General features: G+C 38.7%; 1 protein-coding gene across 1 annotated transcript in view; it reads left to right on the forward strand.

Moving 5' to 3' along the window:
* The window catches only part of LOC109086687 (serine/threonine-protein kinase 24-like), a 20,497-nt gene continuing 1,562 nt past the window's right edge, over positions 1–18,935 (forward strand). Inside the window, exons 1-10 of the mRNA XM_042757918.1 lie at positions 1–687; positions 4,514–4,744; positions 12,238–12,294; positions 12,638–12,746; positions 14,896–15,053; positions 15,260–15,445; positions 15,654–15,799; positions 17,094–17,211; positions 17,301–17,363; positions 18,581–18,747. Coding sequence (XP_042613852.1) covers positions 646–687; positions 4,514–4,744; positions 12,238–12,294; positions 12,638–12,746; positions 14,896–15,053; positions 15,260–15,445; positions 15,654–15,799; positions 17,094–17,211; positions 17,301–17,363; positions 18,581–18,747 — 1,277 coding nt within the window. The 5' untranslated portion in view covers positions 1–645. The remainder of the gene's footprint in view (positions 688–4,513; positions 4,745–12,237; positions 12,295–12,637; positions 12,747–14,895; positions 15,054–15,259; positions 15,446–15,653; positions 15,800–17,093; positions 17,212–17,300; positions 17,364–18,580; positions 18,748–18,935) is intronic.

Raw genomic sequence — 18,935 nt, forward strand, 5'->3', positions numbered from 1 at the left:
GCCCTGATGTCCCGATGACAGCACGGACAAGATGGCGGCCAGCTGGGAAGTGAAGTGAGGATGTCAACATCATTTCTGCAGCTCAAACAAGCCAGGATTCTCACCACCCACCCCCTCGACCAATCCGTGATATAGTTCATGTTCCGTGCACCTGTTTTAGGAGCCGAAACCGGGGCATTTTTACGCAAACGCGCGCATGTTCTTGCGCTATGTTTTGGAAATCCGTTTGCGCAAAAGGGACCATCAACTCTTGACGAGCGATCTGGCCTGCGTGGACCTCCAAAACCCACTCCAGGAGTCATCAAAAAGAGCGTTTCAACATCCGATCGCACGCTACATCGACTGAAACTCCGCGATCGGTCCGATCCACGCTGTTCTGACTGGCGTTTGCGGTGATTTCCGCGAGAAGAGCCGCGGATCTCATTAAAGCTGCGGAAGTGGAGGAGAGGTTTTCACGCCAGTCATCTTTCAGATGCACTTTCTGTCCTCCCGTGGATGCTCTTCGCTCCGTTATCCAGCTGTAAAATATCTGAGACCACGTTAAAACTCGGGCACACGGGATCCAGCGGTGCATTAGCTGTATTTTGTCCGGAAACAGTGTTTTTTGCGGACTTGCTGGCCAGTTTTAGTGGTTAAAGTGACGCCATGGCTCATTCTCCAGTGCAGGGCAGTCTGCCTGGGATGCAGGTAAAGAAACCCACAGCATCGTTTATAGTCTACCGTGGAACATAATAAGGTTTTTAAAGTGTATATGTGTTGTGTAATGTCCCAGAGAGTTTTCACTTTCTGATAAGCAGCAGAAGATCAGAAGTCTGTTTGACTCCCTCTTTGTAAATAATGGTTAATAACATAAACGTGTTATGCATTGTGTTTTTTTTTTTTTTTTTTATCAATAAGGTCGTTGTATTGCTCTGTACATACAGGATGAGGTGATGGCCCATCATGTATGAAGTAGGACAGTTCCAATGAAGAACCCTTTTCAGGGTCATTCTATTAAAATTTTCATGTTCTTGTCCTCTAGAGAGCTTTAGCACCACGGTAAATTTTCTGGGACATCCTTTATAAACCATGATCATGTATGAAGTGGGACAGTACGAGCGAAGAACCATTCTGTTCTTCAAAACACAAAATCCAAGAAAGAAAGGAAAACATGAACTGGAAGGGTAGAGACAAAAGGAAAGAGGGCGATGATGATGTCTCCAGAGAGTAGCCATCATAACTGGGACATATGTTGGGTCTCTGTTCATGCTGGGCCATATGACTGGTTTATCCTCAGGACAGGAGAGCAATCTGCCATCCCAAGTAGCTGAACTGGCTTATCTCTCCTTAAGGTTGAATATGCAGGAAGCCATTGTTGGCTAAGAACCTCCATCTTGAGAGGAGGCCATTAAAACCAAAGAGCATCCATGTGATAAGAGGAAAACCGGAATTATGCAGGAGGTCACAGACTTCCACAGGGAGGGCTACAAGTCACCAGTTCTGAGAGCGCCCATTCTGTAGTATTTCCTTATGGGTCACAGAGGAATTGTGGTGGGCATCCATTAGGAGCATTTCTGAGGACTTTCTCTCACCTGGCTGTAACACACCTCATATGGCCAGCCTCAGAGTTTCCAGCTCCCTAAAACACAACCACAGATGAGAGCCAAGGGATGACGTGGCCTTCTAAAAGAATTGGCTGTTACACCTGTCAGTGTGCATCGGGATCAGGATTACGGAGATCAGCTGGGAGTGTATGTGAGCAATCAGAATTAGGGCTGAATCAGGGAGCAAAGCCTTCATCATCTCCGTGATGGGACGGGTAGATGACAGCTAATGAATCTCTGAGTGATGCATTAAAGGGCTTCTCTGCGGGTGTGTGCGCTTTGAGGAAAGATGTGCGAAAATCAGCTGTGTCTGAGAAAATCGATTTGTGTGTGTTCAAAGGATGGCATCACTAGTTGACAGAAAACAGACTGGCAGTCGGTCATTTATCACAGTGACTACTGCTCACTGGCCTCTTTTTCCCACTTTCATAAAGGCTTTTGTCATCTTTTGAGTATATTGCTTGTTGTGCTGTAATCGGTTGATTTGTGTTGTTTAAAGCAGTGGTTCTCAGCTGAGTTTGTTCAGGGAGGTTCAAACGCTGTAGGAAAAAACGCAACTACCCAGCATAGCAAAAAAAAAAGAGAGAAAAGGTTATAATTGTTTGTCAAAGAAACTCAATCAAAATCTGATTTTGTTGTAAATTCCCTTGGTAGAATCTAGCCAAATTAGACTGATGCAAACATAGACGGGTTGTTTGATCCATGAAAATAGTATGTGAACGAAAATATGAAACAAAAATTATACTCATTAAGGCTAAATTTATCTAATCACAATACAGTAAGTAATTTTGTTAAATATTACTACAATTAAAATAACAAATTATTAATATTAGAAACATGTGATGTGTGCACTTCGTTTTTTTGTGGAAACTGTGATATATATTTTATATTTTTAGAAGAATTCTTTGAATAGACAGTTTAAAAGCACAGCATTTAGCTGATATCAGAAGCTTTTGTTACATTATGATATCTTTACTGTCACTTTTGATCAATTTGATATGCCCTTGCTGAATAAAAATATTAATGTCTTTCTAAAAAAAAAAAAAAATCCTACAGACCCCAAATTAACTTTGGAGCAACACTGTATGTTGAATATGGGTTTAATAATAACCATAGAAATTCAAGAAATTAATTACCAATTTTCCTATCCAGCTTACGTTTTGTTGATAATTTTGCATTTTAATCTGTTAGCGTTCCACTGTACACTGTGTGTTTTTGAAAAAAACAAGTCACATATCATTGTAATGCTGAGATTCTTGATTCGAATGATGCAAACCATTTTAAGATATAATCAACACAGCAGGTACAATCAGTGTCTTTGTCAGACCGCCAACAAGGTGTCATGCTGCGATCCCATTGTGTTTTCCAGCTATAGTCATTTGTAGGCATCAGTTTACAAGAAAAAAATTAAAATAAATGTAGGCGCAATGTTTTATTTTTCCTTTTTGTTTTTCAGTACCAGTAAGAATTCCAGTGATTCTGAGGTTTGTTCTGTTTAGGAACAGTGTCACCTTTCAAAAGAGACCAAAACCATGCATATGCTCCAAATGGTTCAAGAACAGCATGCTTTAGGTATGCCTTTTTCTTAGGCGTTTCAGGCTGATTTTACAGGAATGCTATGGGGTTAATGAAAATGCTTCTGATTTTAATACTATTAAGTGTTTGATTTTAAGGACATGTATGTTGAACAGTATCTGATACTGTGTTGGGTCGAAATGCAAAGGTTGAGAAGTACTTGAATAAATGAAACCAGTGCTATTTGTATAAAATGAAATGGAAAACACATCTTCAATCACTTTAAACCTTTGCTAGAGGTGATCAGCTCTTTCAGCCTTATATCAAAGCCAAGATATCCCTAAAAAGATTTCCATTCATTCACGGTACCCCGAGGTATGAGGCATTAGAATAATGCCCTTTAGGATGCTGTCTTTCATCTTGTATCTTTGGTGCACTAATGCTGTGGACGATCAGCTCTGTTGTCATCCATTTAACTGGATTTTACACTTTCATGAGGTCCCCGTGAAATCCTGGCTGCGTGTACCTCCCGCAGTGCCTCTGATATTGCACTGGACAAGCTGTTCTGTTGTTGTGTTCGGCAACTCTGCATTCGGTAGGTTTAACGTTTATGCTACCAAAAGAGATTTGGAGGATTTTAAGGTCGTGAATTTTTGCGTGCTCAATGGGGAGGATGTACACGGCAGCAGTTCCAGATTGTATTCAATTCTGCACACACTGACGGTTAGTCTAGCATGGTTTGTTTTGCTTTGTTTGAATGATGCTTATGAAGTGGCAGTGATGTTTTGGACTGGTTTTGGAGGCTTGTGTTAAAGTTAGAGCAGTCTGAGGTTTACAGGTTTCCTCGGTTAGTTCTGCTTTTATTTATTCAAGTGCTGTTCAGTTTAACCACTGTGGACTCTGCAACAAACTGCCTCTTGCTAATAATGTTGATGCTGTTCGTAGAACTCTCTGTGTTTCCTTTAAGAAGGTCTCAGGGGTCTGCGATGTTCAGGGTCATGGCTGAGACCTCTGGGAACTTTGGTCCCAACCAGATGTGCGTATGTTCTCAAAGATACTCAGGTCTTGCTTCAGTAGCATTTCAAAGAACTTCTAGTCAAACCAAAAAAGCTCGTCTTAAGACTGTTCAGAAGTATCATTGCTGTATGTTTAACCCAAAACAATTTCATTGATACATTGAGGTCATTTTAAGTATTGATCATCCCCTTGTTACTTCAGGTTAGAAAACTCTTCCTGCTTTTAAAATATAGAAACTTTTATTCAGTGTTGAGCACAAGGCTCTTTTCTGTATGGAATTTTTACTTTAAAATGTCACATCATGTGATTTAACAGTACTACCTGAATTTGCACAATTGTTTAATCTGCATAAAGCTAAATAGAGACCTATACTGAATTGTCTTTGTTCTTCATTGCAGAATTTAAAAGCAGATCCTGAGGAGTTGTTCACCAAGCTGGAGAGAATCGGTAAGGGTTCGTTCGGAGAGGTGTTTAAGGGCATCGACAATCGCACGCAGAAAGTTGTGGCCATCAAGATCATCGATCTGGAAGAGGCTGAAGATGAGATCGAAGACATTCAGCAGGAAATCACAGTGTTAAGCCAGTGCGACAGTCCCTTTGTCACCAAATACTACGGTTCCTACCTAAAGGTGAGTGGCTGGAATATGCAAAAAAGTCATGCTTCCTCATGCTAACATCAGGGATGTGTGTCTTGGCAGCTGCTTAATTACAATTAACAATTAGCCCTGCTGAATCGCACCTCAAGCCGTGAGGCCAAAATCAAGATGCGTTTCCACTGTTGGACCAGCGGTACACTAAAACCCGTCCTTAACACGCCTCCCTGAAGCAAACATCACACAACCCCACCATTTCACCAGCGAGGGGAAAAATAAATGAAAACTAACTATATTAGACTTGACTGACTATAAAGACCTCAGCATCAACATTTTAATATATCAGTGTATTACGATACAATTAGTGATGTATTAATTTGTGTCAGCATACTAAATCAAACTGATATTTATCATTATTTCACATAAAAAGAGAACACATAGTTGTTCAGTCACAGCTGTTCTGTTTATTTGTGATAACAGGAATGCACAAAACAGCTCCAATAGGTCTTTTAAAGGGATACTCCACCCCAAAATGAAAATTTTGTCATTAATCACTTACCCCCATGTCGTTCCAAACCTGTAAAAGCTTTGTTTGTCTTCGGAACACAATTTAAGATATTTTGGATAAAAACCTGGAGGCTTGAGACTGTCCCATAGACTGCCAAGTAAATAACAATGTCAAGTATCTGGTCTGGTGTCTGGTATTTTCATAAGCAAGTATATTTATAATGGCGATGTATAGCACTCCGGATCCCAAAGAGTATCACTCAGGACTCAAGCAACTACTCAATGGTTTTTACTCATAATACTCTAAGTACGCAAAGTATTTTTACATCTTTGAAAGAAATGGATACTTCCATTCACTAAGTAGAATTAAAGGCTTAGTTCACTCAAAAAAGAAAGTTCATTATTAATTTACTCATCCTCATGTCTTTCCAAAATGCTTGTTCAACTTTGAAACAAGATGGCATTTTTAATGAAATCTGAGCAATTTTGGTCCCTCCGCTGAGAGTCCATTACACCAAAAAATTGATGCATCAGAAGGTTCATAAAAAGATTGTAAAAGAAGTCCATATGAATCGAGTGGTTTAATTAAAGTTTTACAAAGAGACACAATCATATGATATGATGAACAGATTTAATTTAGGCTTTTATTCACATATAAACATTGATCAATGGACATTTGTAGAGTACATCAAATATGGTAAACGGAATCTCAAAAGTGCTTGCCTGACACAGAATAACCAGTGAGGTTTTTTCTCGCATGTCATGCAAGCACTTTGGAGCTTCCGCAAGAACCATTGAGGTTTGTTTTTGTGCGTCAAGCAAGTACGTTAAAGCTGTTGTTTGCCATATATGATGTGGGTTTGATATTGGTGTGAAATGACAGGAAGGTGAGTAATTGATTTCATTTTTGGGGGAACTGTTCAGCTTTAATCTCTGATTTCAAAGTCTCAATACTCCAGCTTATAAGAAAACACTGTTCATTCATCCTCAAGTTGTCATTTTAATCTTCCAATTTGGTACTAAAGAAAGCTTGTTTGTTAACTCACTACAGTTGAAAACAGTTGTGCTACTTAATGAAGTATGGAGTTGGCAACACAATGGCTTTTTTTCTTTTGCTGAAGTGATGCCAGTACACTGACATTTCTATAGTCCAATTTTGGCTTCAAAGAAACAGCTTCCTCTAGAAGCTCATCAGTCTATTGTTCTTTTGAGAGATGAAGGCTATTCCATCTGTGAGTGTACAATAACGTCTTGAATCAAGACAGCATACTGGATTTAAACAGGACAGAGAGAAGGGGACGTCCCAGATGCATGCCAGCAAGAGGACATCAGAGTTTGAGAAACAGACACCCCTCAGGTCCTCAACTGGCAGCTTTGTTCAGTATTATATGCCAAACCGCAGATTCATCAGAAACTGTGAAGAGCAGACTGGGTTGTGGGCCCTGTAAGCAGAAAGAAAAAGAAAAAACTTCATCTGAAGTTGGCAAATAAGAAACAATTATAGAATGGCCAACTTAGAGACTGGACAGTAAATGATTAGATGGGTGTTATTGGCGACTGAAACTTGGTTTGAGGTAATGAGAACAATTTGATAGTAAGATCTGCGAGAACTGCCAATCAAAGCCATGCAAAGTGCTACAGAAGGTCAGTTTATTAAGAAACTAGTGCCCAAGTTCTGCCCACCTGTCATTGTTCACTCAAGTAAGAATACAGCATTTATTTAAAATAGAAATAATCTTCTGTGACATTATTTTTACTGAAAATTCTTATGAAAAATCTCTATGAAATCTTAATATTGCATAGAGATTTCAAAATTTTGAATGGTATATTTTATGTATGCTGTACATTGATCCTTAAACACATGAACCCTGTTAAATTTACCATAGAGCTGAATCTATAGTGCTACCACAAGAAATGTTTTACTCATTTTGCAGTCTAAATTGAATATGATTTTATAAAAGAACATTGAGCCTCAGAATAATGGCAAGAAAATGCATCTTTTTTTACTGAGCTGACCTCACAAAACAACTATACAGCGCTGCACAACCAGTGTAGTCCAATTCATGAGCAGACAAGTCTTAAGTACCTGTTTTTTTTTAATGAATTGCTCAACTCACAAAAGTTATTTTGAATCAGGGCTGTCATGAACACTTTAAACCATAGGTCTTCAACCCTGCTCCTAGGGACCCACTGTCCTGCAAATCTCTTTCCAACCTGTATCAGCAGCACACCTGGCCTGTGACTTTTCAAGTGATCCTGGAGATCTTGATTAGTTGGTTCAGGTGTGTTTGATTAGGCTTTGAGCTGAACTTTGCAGGAAAGTGGGTCTTATTTAAAGACCTATGCTTTAAACTTTAAAGTTTGTGAAATTTAAGTCATTGTCTTTAGTGACGTGTTGTTCATTACAACGTGTAGTTAAAACTACATCTCTGTTGCCCATGTTTTGTTCCATGCTAGTTAGCTAAATCAGGGAGATGTGGTTCCTGTATTGCATAGGCCTACATTACTGTGTAATAGCAACTTTTGGCAGGATTTGTAAAGTAAAGCTGTTAGAGAGTAAAAATCATCACACCTCATTTCGCTTTATTTTTCGGTTGAAGTAGAATTCAGACAGATCAATATGACTTGAGCTCACACTGATGACCTTAGTTATTACTATTTGGTACGCCGTCAGGCAGCATGTTCAGTCTGCTTCCCGCTGTGAAAAAAAAGTGTAAAACTAGCGTGTGTGGGTGTTCTTTAAATCAGCCTTGAAACCATTTCAGCTTTTCTGTCTCATGCTCTCTCTTCCTCGACAACAGCATGCGCCAAATGCTCATAATCTTTGATGCCCCATTTATTGTTTTTTTTTTTTTTTTTTATTTATAGTGATTCTCAACATTAAACTTAAGCTGAATTAGCCCGTGTCATAAATGGAAATGGAAAATGTGGGTGTTCACTTAATGCTCAAGTTAAAAGAGACCATAGTGAAGTGTTTTAAAATCACTTTTCTTTTTGTTGTGTGTTTAAAGCTTCTAGCCAGAAAGAGAAAAGCACAGACAGCAGCTGTAATTTCGGCCTGGGGGAACATACGATATGTATTTTTGGGAAACACATCCTGTTGCATCACTTATTGCTTTGAAGATCTGTAATAATGAACAGGAAGCGAAATAACTGGTTTGAGTTGTAGAGAGCATGTAAAATTAATTTTTTTTTTTTTATAGATTTCAAACTAGGTAACATTTTCCTGCCTGTGCAAAGCTCACTGTTAATTAACTCTCGCAGTGTTTGCTAATCCATTGCTAAGTTGTTCCAGGGGGTTTAGGATCTTGCCAAGGTATCCTGGGTGGTTGTTTAGATGTTTTGTGTGGTTTCTAGGTGCATTTTTACTAGGGCTGGAATGATAAATCGATGCAGAATCAATTCGTGGATCGATTCTCAGATTTTCAGAATGCATCGCGATTCCTCTGGAATCGATTCTGAGCTTTGATTTTAACAGCAGATGGTGCTCTAATCTAGTTTTTATCTGCACACTCAAATGCTCATGAAGAAGAGTGCTATAGAGCACTTGTGCATTCGGCTGAGTCATGTAATTTCACCTTTATGACGCAAGATTATTGTAAACAGCCTAATGTGAATACCTTTGTAATTCGCTTCAGCCTTTTCGAATTTCATGAATTATTATTTTAGGTTCAAGTGTGTGTAAGGATTTGAAAACAAGCAGAGTATGGCTGTTTCTAAAGCATGCAGTGCCACCTGATGTTCAAAACTAAGCTCAGAATCTGTTCAAGAAAGAATCGCGATGCATTCGGAAAATCTCAGAATCGATGCTGAATCATTTCTCGATTCGCGATGCATCGATTTATTTTCCCAGCCCTATTTTTTACTCTCCAATGTCAAAAGAGCTCACCTTCAAGTTTCTGTAGCTTACACTGCAGAAGTATAAAGAACACACCTTATAAAATTCGGCAAAGATTCACAAGGAAAAATCGATTCATTGTTTGTTTGTTGTTGTCAGTATTGCAGCAATGTATGGGGCACAGCTCACACAGGAGTCACTTTCAAATCAAGCTGCTTTCTGTTGGTCAATGTAGCAAATTTGTGTGACCAACTTGAACCTGTTGCAAAATCTGCTGTTACTGGATTTTGATGACATGGGGGCAGTCCTGGCCTAATGGTTAGAGAGCTGGACTTGTAACCAGAAGGTTGCGGGTTTGAGTCTCAGGTCCGGCAGGAGTTGTCGTGGGGGGAGTGAATGACCGTGGTATGGTATGTGAATGAATGAGTGCTCTCTTCTACCCTCAATACCACGACTGAGGTGAGACCCTTGAACAAGGGACCGAACCCCAACTGCTCCCCGGGCACTGCATCAATATGGCAGCCCACAGCAGCGTGTGTGTGTGTGTGTTAACTACTGTGTGTGTGCACTTAAATGGGTTAAAGTCACTTCACTTTCACTTAAATTTGCAGCACTTTATGACTGCTTTTCTTAAAGACTGATTCTGTATATTCGGAATCGGATAGATTGCATAGATTCCAATTGAAGTTACTGGATTTTGATCACTGAAAATGACAGCATTTTATATAGGAATGCATGATAAATGTTGGCACGATATTTAATGCGCATCTTGTCAGTAAAGCCGGTTCTGTAATCAGCGGTAAATCTCTACACGTGCGTGCTTTCATGTGGAGCAGCATTTACTACACAGAGCCGTTGTTCACTGAAAAGCTGCGCAAAACCACAATCATATTTTGCGAATGTTTTGCGCGGCTTGTCAGTGAACACCGGCTTTACTGATGAGATGCACATTAAATATCGTGCCGATATTTATCGTGCATCCCTAATTTTATAACTGCTTGTTTAAACAGCAAGCTGGTTGTGACCAGATTATTATTTTGTACTGTACTCTGAGGTCCACATATATTGTTATGAAGATTTTTACATCAAAATACATCATAATTTAGAAGTGATAGGCTATTTCCGGTCCTGTTTTGACCCCCTCATCGAAACGCTTAGTTTGAATAGGCGAGATGGATTGTAGAAGTAAAGCGCACTGCTATGATTGGCTAACAGTTCATAGATGGACGCTGCTGTGATTTAGGTTAAAAACGCATAAATACTCAGTACATATCAAACAATCTGTAAAAACAAACAAAGCAATAGTGACACTGTAATAAAAACAGTTACTCACACTTGTGTGGTGTGGTTTCTGCGTTGTCCTGTGTTTGCGCCTCTCGTTATTTACACTACATGCAGGAATCAGTGGGTGGGGCTAAACAGGCAGTGATGCAGAAGAAGGCGTTGATGATCTTCTGTGGAGGTGGGGTTTAGCCACACTATTACATCATAAAGTGGAACATTCCACAACCTGTTTTTTTGGCAGACTGGCTTCAATATATGCTGTTTTTAGGCCCAGTTTACACTAGTGCGTTTTTGTTTTAAAACTGCATTTTAAAGTGATCCTCGTCCACACTGGCAAAACATTCTCAATCCACACTACAGAACCAAAAACATGTCACATGACCATTCATGCAGGTACAACCATAGATATGTATAGGTAGATGCTTCATTTGACTGCGTCAAGCACGTCAGCCATATTTTAACGGTCAACTTGACGTCATTCACCATAATAATCAATGAATATTCGAAGCTGCCACAATCCTGCACATCTGATGGTTATAAAAACCGCCAGGATTTAAATTTCTGAAGAAATGGGATAAACTTTCACAGGTGAGAATGTGTTGGGTTGTGTTTTTAAATGTATTAACTCAATATTACAAGCTTTCAAACATTGGTAACTTATGTTACTGTTATGGTTGATGACATCAAATTGACCTTTCGAATACGGCAGATGGCTTGCGTATAGCGGCCCATAGTAACAGTCGCTAATGAGGCATCTATACATATATAGATATACAAATCTATGGGTACAATAATGTGCATGATGTTATTGTTTACACAGTCGTCAAGGATACGCAGAGCAAATGTGGGCAGCCACGCCATCATTTTCAAAAGTCACCATTTTGGTCCGTTTGCAGTGAAACGCAACCCCGGAGTTTTCAAACTAAAACGTCTTCAGCATTTTTGAAAGTCTCCGGTTCAAAAACGCCAGGGAAGTGTAAACGACAGGCGTAACCGAAGCAAAAGTAAAGCATTTTAAAATTAAAACGCACTAGTGTAAACGTAACCTTAGACTAACGAGAAGGTTTTGAGTTCTGAAATGACCTCTTATCTGTCAAGAGATCAAGGGAATTTTGATTTCTCAGTTCATGACCCCTTTAATGCAATGTCTGTGTATCAAATTGTGCAAATAGACAGTCTACAGGCTTGTTCCAGTCTGGATATTCTCGATAGTAAATCTCAAAAATTTGGAAGATTAAAATTCAGATCAAGGATCATGATTTTTTTTTATTGTTATAAGATTGTGATATCATATTTTGGGAAGATCGCCCACACCTAGTGTGAGATATTCACTGAAGTTTAATAATTAGGATTAGGGGTCGGTATGAGCATATACCAAAAATAAAAATTTCAAATAGAAATTTGTGCATCTTAGTTTTGGCATGACTTGCCAGTACTGCAGTGTGCAGTAGACTGTAAATGAATTATTTCAGGTGCAAAAGTGAGAGAGACCCACAAAGAGCTCAGCACAAAAAGATGAAAGAGCACACAGAACTTTATAGCTGCACTGTGGTGAACCATTAGGTGCAATAAATTAATCGTTCAGTTTTAAGAGGCTCTCGGCGTGCTTCTTCATTATCAGTTTCTACACACACACACACACACACACACACACACACACACACACAGAGGCTCACGTTCTCTCACTCTTAGTGGGAGGTATGTAACCCAGTTTTCACTCTTCCCTCTCTCTCAGTCTAGCTAATCCCAAATTAAAGGAGAGATTAGGATTACACATTTGCCCTCTCACTAGCAAATGCCCCGACTCCTCTGGAAAAGTTGTTGTGGTTTATTTGTGAGTTGATGGTTTTTTCTCACCTTTTGACACCCAATTCCTCTACATCTCTTTCTCTTGCTGTAGGACACAAAGTTATGGATCATCATGGAGTATTTAGGTGGTGGATCTGCCCTGGATTTGGTACGATGCAAGACTTTTTAAGAAATATTTATGTGTGTGTGTATATATATATAATATATATATATATATATATATATATATATATATTATATATATATATATATATATATATATATATATATATATATAGATAGATATATAGATATAGATATATATAGATATATATTAAATATATGCATTTATGTGTGTGTATTCATCTATACATATAAATATACACAGTACAACCACATATATTATGTAAACAAACTTTTATTTTGGATGTGATTAATCAGATTGACAGCACTTGTATGTTTTTGTTGTCATGATGGGCTAGGGCTTGTGTTTGATCATTGTTCTCTTTCAGCTGGAGCCTGGTGCTTTAGACGAAACGCAGATCGCCACCATCCTGAGAGAGATCTTGAAAGGCCTGGAGTATCTACACTCTGAGAAGAAGATCCACAGAGACATCAAAGGTATGGATGGTAGATTCAAGGTCATCTTGACCTTAGAAGACTGTCTTATGCATATTGCACACAAAAATGAAAGAGAACATTTCAAGTTCAGATCTCCTTTGCAACTTTCTGGAGTCAGTGTGCAGTGTTTTCATCTCTTCACTGAGACACAAAGTTTCATTTACAAAGTACCAAGCTTCTACATTGAACACTTCTGAGGAAGTTTTGTCTGGGTTTACAACATATATAAAATAGTTATTATCAGTTATAATTATTAGCAAGTATTCATTATCAGTTGTACAGCTTCATTTTAATGGAAATAGTCTGTTATTATTACTGTTTTGTTTATTTACAAAAAAAGCTGAGCAACTTTCCGTTTCTTGCAACTGTGAAGAAAGTAAAACAGTATTTAAATATTTTTGAAATGGAGGTCAGACTTTTTTTTTTTTTTTTTTTTTGCAATAGTGTTTATCAAATAACACTAAATACAAGAGTACAGAGACAGGAGACCCAGTTCTGGATTCCTCCTCTGCTGTTCACTTTTGTTTAACAAAATACTCATGAGCACCACCAAGTCATGATTTTAGGTAACAACAGCTTCTCTGACATTTGACCAAAATGCAAAATCTCTTGGTTGGCCAGTTTTCTTCACAGTGTGATGGAAAAGATTAGAACACACACAAAAAAGATTTGCCTCAATTAGGCATGGGCCGGTATGACATTTTGACAGTATGATAACCTTAAGCAAAATATCACGGTTTCACTGTATCACGGTATTGTTGTTACAGATCTAAAATTTGTTATTTTTAAATGACTGGGTAAAAAAATATATAGTCCGTCTTCAGAGTCTCTGGCCTGTGTTAATGGGCGTTAACAGACTTCATATTTTCACATAAATGACATTTTGTAAAATGATGGCGTTGCAACTCAGTTTGTGCAAGTCCAGAACAGAGAGGTGCAATAAGGCAAAAAACGGCCGGTTGGTGATCGCGTAAAGGCCAAAGTACTGTATTTTTCAGCCGTCCGCGCACCGTCGGCATTACGTTTTTTTCGTCACCAAGAGGGCTCGCGGACAGCCGCACACCCCGTGGTACTGCGCATGTGTCGAGCTCATCCGTCCGTGCTCATCTGCGGTTAAGTATACTTTTGAAAGCTGTGCAGATGCGGCTGTGCATGAGACGGAAAGGAACGCTGAATGTGAAGTGTACCCGGGCCTTAAGTTCGGCCACCCTACACACACGAGACTGACCGCTCGCTCGCACCAACAGGAGGAGGAGGGGTCATTGTTACTCTCTACACTTCACTCAGCCTGAGGGAGTCCTACTCTTTCAGTCTTTGAAGAGACATAGAAAACAGCGCATACCGTAGGAACGGTATAATGGAATATATTAGTGGTTTTGAAACCGTGAAATGTTCAAATCGCGGTATACCTTGAAACCGGTAATCGGCCCATGCCTAGCCTCAATGATGACATGCAAATGTTTGATCGGTCTGAACAGCAGTTCATTCAAATTAAAATGTTTGACACACCAAATTGTCACACCAAATAAACAGGTCTTTGTTTTTTTTCAGTCTGTTAAATGGCTGAAGTACATGTATAGATCTGAGATTGTCAAACCTCTTGATGGCCATTCATATTATTATCATTAATGATTAAGATGACAAAGTTAAATAAATGTTTCATTGTACTAAAGCAGGTTGGTAAAAAAAATAATTTGGATATATTTGCACATATAGTAAGATACTTGATGTTAGGTTGACAGCATATCTGCTATTAACCCTTAAGTTTTTTCACAAAACTGTAAAAAAAAATATAGTTGACACTGAATTTTCTGGTTTCTGACTATTCCTTAGAAAGCATGACTTGGTAAATCAAATTTGTAAAAAAAAAAAAAAAAACCATTATTTCATATTTTACACATTATTGTAATAATATTATTAAAATAAAAATTAACAAAAATACAATAATTGAATTACATTATTATTATTATTATTATTATTATTATTATTATTATTATTATTATTATTATTATATGACTTTTTTTCATGGACCCCCAGCACACCTTTGGTCCCTCTGAGGGTTCCCAGACCCCAGTTTGAACCATAACGTATATTTGTACACTCTAACTAAATGCACACTTTCCCTCCATCACTTGTTTGTTTCTTTCAGCTGCAAATGTATTATTGTCAGAGCAAGGGGAGGTCAAGCTGGCAGATTTCGGTGTGGCCGGTCAGCTCACAGATACGCAGATCAAGCGGAACACATTTGTGGGCACACCCTTCTGGATGGCCCCAGAGGTCATCAAACAGTCTGCCTATGACTCAAAGGTGAGGGTCACTGTAGACACGCCTATGAAAATCCATCATTGCACCAGATGTCTGGCTCTGGATTCGGTGTTGATTGGAATTATTTGTCAGTTTTTCCAAATGATTCATTTAGATGAGTGATGACTGTTCCACTTCCACATGACCTGACATGAAGACGTTGCCCGTTCACATCAATTTTCTTTTTGTTTTTTTGCCTTTCTTGCCAGGCTGATATTTGGTCATTGGGCATCACGGCGATTGAGCTGGCTAAAGGAGAGCCGCCCCACTCTGATCTGCACCCCATGAAGGTGCTGTTCCTCATTCCAAAGAACAACCCCCCTACACTGGAGGGCAGCTACTGCAAACCTCTGAAAGAGTTTGTTGAGGCCTGTCTAAACAAAGAGCCCAGTTTTGTGAGTATGCTCATAGGGGATTTCCAGAGGTCATTTCCTCTGATCCTTCTGACAAAACAGTTTATTCTATTTCTGCTACTCAGGTCATGATCTTTTCTTGGTTATTAAGGCATGTTCTATAATTGTACCTAAATCAAATAACAACACTGAGGTTTCGTATCAAAGGTCCCATCTCACACTTTCTTACATCTTTCTGTCTTTCTCTCAGAGACCGACAGCCAAAGAGTTGCTGAAACACAAGCTCATCGTGCGCTATGCGAAGAAAACATCCTATCTGACAGAGCTCATCGACAGATACAAGCGCTGGAAGGCCGAACAGTCCCGAGCAGAGTCCAGCTCCGATGAATCTGACTCGTACGCCACTCAAAACAAAGCTTTTCATAAATATATTAAAGGAATACTCCACCCCCAAAAAAATTATAATTCTGTCATCATGCATTTCTTTCTTCTGTGGAACATAAAATGATATTTTGGAGAACATTGGATCACATTTACCTCTACTGTATGGATGAAAAACACTGAGACGTTTCTTTTATGTTCCACAAGATAAAGTCATGCAGTTTTGGAATGACATGAGAATGAGTAAATAATGACTGTTTATTTTCAACTGGATTTCAACCCTGGGTTAAAGGGTTAGTTTACCCAAAAATGAAAATTAGGCCATAAATTACTCACCCTCAAGTCGTCCTAGGTGTATATGACTTTCTTCTTTCAGACGAATCCAGTCGGAGTTATTCGCTTAAGTCTGACGTCACGTGTCACCGCCTCCGTGTCCAAACGCGCTATCAGATACCACGAGAAAACAACAAAAGTTGCTAATATACACTCACAATGTGATATAATACTACCAAAAAAAATATAATCCTAACCTTTAAATCCCAGATAGCCAGACAATTAAAATATAAATAAATAAATATAAAAATTATTTGTGTTTGGGATGCTGTGAGCATGGAGACTGTTGTGTGCACCGTAACGTTTAGCTTAACTGTTTAATATGAATAAACAGTGCTCATAAATGGCTGCTGAGGCAGTATTCTCAAGTGAAGCGGGTTGAGGCTTGGACCCGGAAACCTCGCTTCTTACGTCACCACTTAACCGAATATTAAAAATTGTCTTTGATCTTTCAAGCTGTTTAATGCCACTCAGCGGGTGTTGCAGTGCATAAGTCCAAAAGAAGTTAAATAAAAAGCGCCCATCCTTAATAAAAAGTGTCTCACACAGATCCAGGGGGTGAACAAAGTCCTCCTCTAGTGAGGATAAGCCAACATACAGTGCAAAATTTTAAAGCTTTACCACCTAGTAAAGTTTAGTAATTACAAGTATGAACTGTGTGAAATGTGGAAGATCTAAGAACATAATCTATGATGGCTTTACTCCAGGGTTAAAGAGCTAACAACAAGAGCTGACAGCTTCCATAATACAGTCATTTGATAGAAAGCGGTTACTCACAAGCTACTCTTAACTAGTCCAGCAACTTAAATAACTGTCTTTAACATCATCTAGATTGTGCAATCATTAAAGTTTTTCTCCACTGCTTGTTTTTGGGCCTCTCCTAAAATCTTATGCATTTTTCATGCATGCCATTTAATTTTTCCTTTTTTTTCCTGTTTAAAAAGAATCCCTTCTATTTTGTCTTTGTTCCATTCAGGGAACCGGATGGCCAGGCGTCTGGTGGGAATGACTTTGGCAGTGATGACTGGATCTTCACCATTCGAGAGAAAGACCCCAAAAAGCTGCAGAATGGAGCCAGTCCAACAGGAGAGGAGGTACGTGACTGAGCTCAAGGCCACTGCTGACTGTTGTGTTGCATAAGCGTTTTCTTTATCTCACTGTGTGATGTTTTCTGCTTCCACAGGAGCCTATCAAGAGGCCTCTGTCCCAGAGTCTGTCCACTGTCATCACTCCAGTCTTAACTGAGGTAAGACATACCAGCCACCGCCACAGTTGAACAGTCAATGCCAAAATCAGAAATCCATTTATGTTTAAATGCTGGTTTGTGTTTATACTTGCCAGTAGTGAGGCCACATATTGTCTGTGGTGGCACTGGTCCAACTCTAATTGGGTTTGAAAATGTTTTTGGGACCCCTAAAATTTTGTATTTTTTTTTTCTTATACCTTATGTAAGGTTCCGTTTCCTTGTTTCACCAAGGTCTGCTCGCTATAGGATTTCTGGGTTCGACACTGGTATAGAAACGATTTCAGCATGAAGATTAAAAGTGGCACTTAAATGCTTTATTATATCTTAAAAGCATCTTTCAAAGGCAGCCGTCACTCCCTTAGGCCTCTTACTAATCAGTATGGAGCAATGAGGTATTTGAGGCGGAGAGCGGAAAATTGAGGGATGCTGGGAAAAAAGCCCAGGGACAAGTGACTTTGCACTAATTTGCTCCACCCTCTTCTTCATTCAAGGACAAATCTTTCCATTTCCTCTCATGCTCTTCATGAAAGTGTAGTCTAGATTCTTGACTCCACAAGAAGATTGTTTTTAGAGTTGCTGATATATATATATATATTTCTATATCACTGTATACCTTTTGTGAAATATTGCTGATTAATAAAGGGAGAAATGTGTTTATTTTATAGTTATAAATCTAGTAATGTGATTAAATGAATAATTGTATTATATACATTTTTATATTACCTAATGTATAGTAAAATATCTTAATATTTATAATAAATAATAGAATTATTGTTTTCAGTATCATTAAACTATATTATTGAATTAATAGTCTTAGTAATATATTAATTTAAAGGTCCACAAGTTTTTCCAAACCATGTCTTTCTTTACCCAAACACACTTTCTTATAATTATGATTTATTAAATTCATATCATCCATCAAATCAAAGTAAATTCAAAATTAAAAAAGAAAATAATTTGTGCTTGTGAATCATTTTTGGTTTAGTTTGAGCTTCCTGCAAAGACAGTAATATTTTGATATATACTGTTATTGTGATATACTGTAAAATTGCTTTAGGCAACACAACTGGGCAAGTGATCCAAGTTGGTAAAAGAAAGGCTGCAGGTTATGGACTCCTACCGGTGTCACTAGCAGTTTACTCCAAGGATACCGTCTCTTTAATAAGTGAGCTTTGGATAGAGGCATCAGCTGCATGTTAAATTCTGTGTGTCTTCAGCTGAAGGAAGGGGCAGGAGATGCTGCAGCAGCGACAGTAAAGCCTGAAGTTCTGGAGCAGCTCGGGGAGGCCATTTTTCTATGTTTTTTTTTTTTTTTTCTCGCTGAGGAGGCATATCCAGGGATCTCAGATGTCATGGTCACCCAACTTATTCAAAGGCTACAACGGTAAGGACTGCGTGATGCAGTACTGGTCAAGCCTCATGTAGCCCTTTACTGGCAAAGTTCCCCCTTAAGTCATCACTCAACTGTGCTCAACCTGGTTGAATTAGAAAGTGACTTTCCTGTTGGAATAATTTTGGTATAATTACAAATCACAATGACGTGTGCCTACTCTAGAGGAAAAGCGACCAATT

This window comes from Cyprinus carpio, chromosome A6 (genome assembly GCF_018340385.1).
Source record: "Cyprinus carpio isolate SPL01 chromosome A6, ASM1834038v1, whole genome shotgun sequence".
Lineage (NCBI taxonomy): Eukaryota > Metazoa > Chordata > Actinopteri > Cypriniformes > Cyprinidae > Cyprinus > Cyprinus carpio.